This window comes from Oncorhynchus mykiss, chromosome 6 (assembly GCF_013265735.2).
Source record: "Oncorhynchus mykiss isolate Arlee chromosome 6, USDA_OmykA_1.1, whole genome shotgun sequence".
Lineage (NCBI taxonomy): Eukaryota > Metazoa > Chordata > Actinopteri > Salmoniformes > Salmonidae > Oncorhynchus > Oncorhynchus mykiss.
Window position 1 is genome coordinate 76,849,438 of NC_048570.1, and position 6,000 is coordinate 76,855,437.

Here is a 6,000-nt window from a genome sequence, read left to right on the forward strand (position 1 = left end):
TTCCTGGCCCTTTGAACACAGACTGGCCATGAATAGTGTATGTTGTTTTGTGTTGTAGATTCACTCTGTCTGTGGACCAGTTTTCCTCTCCTTTTGTTTGTTCCACTCTAAATAGAATAACTTAGAGTGCCGGCCTGTCTGGAAGCCCATGTGCATCCTGTTTGTGTTGGTGGTGTTATTGGTGGTGTTATTGGTGGTGTTATTGGTGGTGGTGGTGTTGGTGGTGGTGGTGTTGGTGGTGGTGGTGTTATTGGTGTTGGTATTGTTGTTAGTGTTGTTGGTGTTTGGTGGTGTTGGTGGCGTTGTAGTTGATGGTGGTGGTGTTATTGGTGGTGTTGTTGTTGTCGGTGGTGTTATTGGTGGTGGTGTTGTAGTTGGTGGTGTTATTGGTGCAGTTGGTGGTGTTGTAGTTAATGGTGGCGGTGGTGTTATTAGTGTAGTTGGTGGTGTTGTAGTTGATGGTGGTGGTGGTGGTGGTGTTATTGGTGTAGTTGGTGGTTTTGTAGTTGTTGGTGTTTGGTGGTTTTGTAGTTGATGGTGGGGGTGGGGGTGGTGTTGGTGGTGTTGTAGTTGGTGGTGTTGTAGTTGGTGGTGTTGTAGTTAATGGTGGTGGTGGTGTTATTAGTGTAGTTGGTGGTGTTGTAGTTGATGGTGGTGGTGTTGTAGTTGGTGGTGTTGTAGTTAATGGTGGTGGTGGTGTTATTAGTGTAGTTGGTGGTGTTGTAGTTAATGGTGGTGGTGGTGTTATTAGTGTAGTTGGTGGTTTTGTAGTTGATGGTGGGGGTGGGGGTGGTTTTGGTGGTGTTGTAGTTGGTGGTGTTGTAGTTGGTGGTGTTGTAGTTAATGGTGGTGGTGGTGTTATTAGTGTAGTTGGTGGTGTTGTAGTTGATGGTGGTGGTGTTGTAGTTGGTGGTGTTGTAGTTGATGGTGTTGGTGTTGTTTAGTCTGCAGATAAAGCTGTAGCCCCCTGAAGGGAAATCTACTAACAACATAAAGCTAATAGGTTCTCCGTCTCCATCTCCCATACTGACATTTCACCTTTTCCTCTGTATTCATGCACATACCTTTTCTGTTTGTCCACTTTTTGATCCAGCCCCCTTTTGAGTCATTCAGGACACAACATTTTTAAGCGTACACTTTAATGTTCTTAACAGGACATTTTATTTCACTCTAAAAGTCAGGACATATTTTGGCGGTCGGGACTCTCGCATTCCCCCGCGTCCCGCATGAGGTCTCTGGCATTATTAGGCCGGCAGAAATGTGAAACGCATGTAGTAAATGTCTGGGAATATATACGAGGCCTGCTGTCCTTAAACCTCACAGCCTTCACTCTGCTCTGAGCTTGTTCACTGCTGATGTGGGGAAGCTGTGCGGCAAGGGGCGGGGCGAAGCATTCACACCGGTGTCCACAGCACATTTAAAGTTTTAAAGGCAGGAGCGGGTCACTGACATGGCACTCTCGCCCGCCGGCTCTCAGCCAGCCAGTGGCTGACAGGGGTGTGGGGTGTGTGCACCTGTGGGGAGAGAATAAAGGACGGAGGGACACAGACGGGAGAGATGGATGGAGGGAGGGAAGGAGGGGAGGGGAGGGTTCGGCACTTGAAATTTATTTGGGTATCGCAGTTTTACGCTGGTTGCCATTGGATTTACAGGTCGGAATGGAATGTGAGCCAATGAAAGGGCTTTGATCCTTCCACCAGGTTGGGTCTTTATAGGAGGGAGCCAGTACGCAGAACGCAGCAGGGCATTCTTTATAAGGTTGTGAGGAACCCCACTGCAGAACCCAGAAATCATAAAAATGTGAGACGACAATGAAGCTAGGGGACTATGGGATGGGCAATGGATATCATCTGGGGAGGTTGAATTAAATGGGATGCTGATTCTTCACAGTCTCAGTTTAAATGTAGGCTAATGCATTCGTCAATTCCCAAAACCCTGGATTAATCTGTTCTGTTCTATAGTACATGTCATTACCTGTAAATTCATCATGATGTGTGCATCTTTGCTGACCTTTGTGTACTGACCTGTGTCTGGTCTCCTCTTCTCCAGAAGCGCAGGCTGCTGCAGGAGCTAGGAGACCAGCGCATCCCCTACCTCGGGCCCTCAGACCATGGCTTCCAACAGCTGGTGAGTCACTCAGTCAGGCTGGTCCAGAGTCCAGACCACTGTTGACCTTCTGTCATCCCACTGCCATTGGTACTAGTCCAGACCTTCTGTCATCCCACTGCCATTGGTACTAGTCCAGACCTTCTGCCATCCCATTGGTACTAGTCCAGACCTTCTGTCATCCCACTGCCATTGGTACTAGTCCAGACCTTCTGTCATCCCACTGCCATTGGTACTAGTCCAGACCTTCTGCCATCCCATTGGTACTAGTCCAGACCTTCTGTCATCCCACTGCCATTGGTACTAGTCCAGACCTTCTGTCATCCCACTGCCATTGGTACTAGTTCAGACCTTCTGCCATCCCACTGCCATTGGTACTAGTCCAGACCTTCTGCCATCCCATTGGTACTAGTCCAGACCTTCTGTCATCCCACTGCCATTGGTACTAGTCCAGACCTTCTGTCATCCCACTGCCATTGGTACTAGTCCAGACCTTCTGTCATCCCACTGCCATTGGTACTAGTCCAGACCTTCTGTCATCCCATTGGTACTAGTCCATATCTTCTGTCATCCCACTGCTATTGGTACTACTCCAGACCTTCTGTCATCCCATTGGTACTAGTCCATATCTTCTGTCATCCCACTGCTATTGGCACTAGTCTAGACCTTCTGTCATCCCACTGGTACTAGTCCAGACCTTCTGTCATCCCATTGGTACTAGTCCAGACCTTCTGTCATCCCACTGCCATTGGTACTAGTCCAGACCTTCTGTCATCCCATTGGTAAAAGTCCAGACCTTCTGTCATCCCATTGGTACTAGTCCAGACGTTCTGTCATCCCACTGCCATTGGTACTAGCCCAGACCTTCTGCCATCCCATTGCCATTGGTACTAGTCCAGACCTTCTGTCATCCCATTGGTACTAGTCCAGACCTTCTGTCATCCCATTGGTACTAGTCCAGACCTTCTGTCATCCCATTGGTACTAGTCCAGACCTTCTGTCATCCCATTGGTACTAGTCCAGACCTTCTTTCATCCCACTGCCATTGGTACTAGTCCAGACCTTCTGTCATCCCATTGGTACTAGTCCAGACCTTCTGTCATCCCATTGGTACTAGTCCAGATCTTCTGTCATCCCATTGGTACTAGTCCAGACCTTCTGTCATCCCACTGCCATTGGTACTAGTCCAGACCTTCTGTCACCCCATTGGTACTAGTCCAGACCTTCTGTCATCCCACTGCCATTGGTACTAGTCCAGACATTCTGTCATCCCATTGGTACTAGTCCAGACCTTCTGTCATCCCACTGCCATCGGTACTAGTCCAGACCTACTGCCATCCCATTGCCATTGGTACTAGTCCAGACCTTCTGTCATCCCACTGTCATTGGTACTAGTCCAGACCTTCTGTCATCCCACTGCCATTGGTACTAGTCCAGACCTTCTGTCATCCCATTGGTACTAGTCCAGACCTTCTGTCATCCCACTGCCATTGGTACTAGTCCAGACCTTCTGCCATCCCATTGGTACTAGTCCAGACCTTCTGTCATCCCATTGGTACTAGTCCAGACCTTCTGTCATCCCATTGGTACTAGTCCAGACCTTCTGTCATCCCATTGGTACTAGTCCAGACCTTCTGTCATCCCATTGGTACTAGTCTAGACCTTCTGTCATCCCACTGCCATTGGTACTAGTCCAGACCTTCTGTCATCCCACTGCCATTGGTACTAGTCCAGACCTTCTGTCATCCCATTGGTACTATTCCAGACCTTCTGTCATCCCACTGCCATTGGTTCTAGTCCAGACCGTCTGTCATCCCACTGCCGTTGGTACTAGTCCAGACCTTCTGTCATCCCACTGCCATTGGTACTAGTCCAGACCTTCTGCCATCCCATTGGTACTAGTCCAGACCTTCTGTCATCCCATTGGTACTAGTCTAGACCTTCTGTCATCCCACTGCCATTGGTACTAGTCCAGACCTTCTGTCATCCCACTGCCATTGGTACTAGTCCAGACCTTCTGTCATCCCATTGGTACTATTCCAGACCTTCTGTCATCCCACTGCCATTGGTTCTAGTCCAGACCGTCTGTCATCCCACTGCCGTTGGTACTAGTCCAGACCTTCTGTCATCCCACTGCCATTGGTACTAGTCCAGACCTTCTGCCATCCCATTGGTACTAGTCCAGACCTTCTGTCATCCCACTGCCATTGGTACTAGTTCAGACCTTCTGCCATCCCACTGCCATTGGTACTAGTCCAGACCTTCTGCCATCCCATTGGTACTAGTCCAGACCTTCTGTCATCCCACTGCCATTGGTACTAGTCCAGACCTTCTGTCATCCCATTGGTACTATTCCAGACCTTCTGTCATCCCATTGGTACTAGTCCAGACCTTCTGTCATCCCACTGCCATTGGTACTAGTCCAGACCTTCTGTCATCCCACTGCCATTGGTACTAGTCCAGACCTTCTGTCATCCCATTGGTACTAGTCCAGACCTTCTGTCATCCCATTGGTACTATTCCAGACCTTCTGTCATCCCACTGCCATTGGTACTAGTCCATACCAAAGCCGTCTGTCTATGTCTTAGCCTTTGGAAAGATACTTAGCTCATACCATAGAATTAGAAGGAACATGGCTAGTTATACAATAGTTATGTTGGCTGTTTGGTCTGTGTACTTGTTCTCCATCAATTGTTTCTGGAGACAGAGACCACTTAACTTATAACAATCAGAACAACAGCTAATTGATCTGTGTTTGCCTGTGTTCCAGTGGGAGACTAGCTACTCTGGCCTGGCTCTGCGGCGGTCCTGCTCCCTGCCTGAGGAGCTCCATGGTCGGGTGGAGGCTGCTCTGTTCACCCTGCGGCAGAGGGGCTGTTTCCTGAGGGACCTGGTGAAGGTGAGGGACCGAGACGTCTTCACCGCCGTGTCCCGGGTGCTGCTGGGTCAGCCAGGAACCACCTACCGCTATCTGGACACGCGGCTCTTCACCATCCCCTGGCACACAGACGAGCAGAGAGGGACCTGCTGTGACCCAGACCTCAGCGCCGCATGCAAAGCACTCTGGGAGCTCAACTGCTTCTTCTGCTCTGATGTCGGAGACAGGAAGGAGGGGGATGTTTTCAAGCAGTGCAGGAAAGAGTTGGTTGGTGCTATAGAGTCTAAACCCAGTGTAGAAGGAGACACGGAGTCTAAAGATAGCGAGGAGTCCAAACCCAGTGACGATGGAGGAGACTCGGAGTCCAAGCAGAGTGAGGAGGGAGAGACTGAGTCAAAGCACAGCGACGATTGGGACATAGAGTCAAAATACAGTGAAGAGGAAGGCCCATCGTCCAAACAGGATGCAGCGTGGGAGTCAAGACACGGCGACGAGATGGGAGACTTGAAGACTAAACAAACTGAATTGGGGAGTCCAACGGCGTCAAAACAACACAGTGAGGGAAAACACACAGGCTGGAAGCACAGGCCAGCTGGCAGCACAGAGACAGAGACCACAGACCTAGGCACTCAGGAGAAGCCTGTGGCTGAGCTAAAACACAGTCTCTCTGGGTACCACATTGAAGATGAGGAGGATGAAGACCAGCAGAGTGGCCAGGGATGCTCTAACCTCAACCCTGCTAAGACACCCTGTCCTGGCCCGACCCAGTTCAACGTCACCCTGCTCAACTACATGGACCCAGCAGCTATGAGCCAGCTGAAAGAAGAGCCGTATTATGGGATGGGCAAGATGGCTGTGGGCTGGCACCATGATGAGAACCTGGTCAGCCTATCTCCTGTGGCCGTCTACAGCTACAGCTGTCATGACGATGACAAAGGTGAGGGTCAAAGGTCATACAGTATAGTTGTTGTATATCACTGTCAGTAGTGGTGGATCCCCGTCAAATTAGACCCAAA

The 6,000-nt window shown here is 49.9% G+C and overlaps 1 protein-coding gene across 3 annotated transcripts in view; it reads left to right on the top strand.

The window, feature by feature from the left end:
- Positions 1-6,000, top strand: part of LOC110526968 (alpha-ketoglutarate-dependent dioxygenase FTO) — a 211,395-nt gene that overhangs the window by 22,437 nt on the left and 182,958 nt on the right. For all 3 annotated transcript variants that reach the window (XM_036980992.1, XM_036980993.1, XM_036980994.1), the window contains exons 2-3: positions 2,050-2,127; positions 4,877-5,921. In XM_036980992.1, the coding sequence (XP_036836887.1) occupies positions 2,050-2,127; positions 4,877-5,921 (1,123 nt within the window). The remainder of the gene's footprint in view (positions 1-2,049; positions 2,128-4,876; positions 5,922-6,000) is intronic.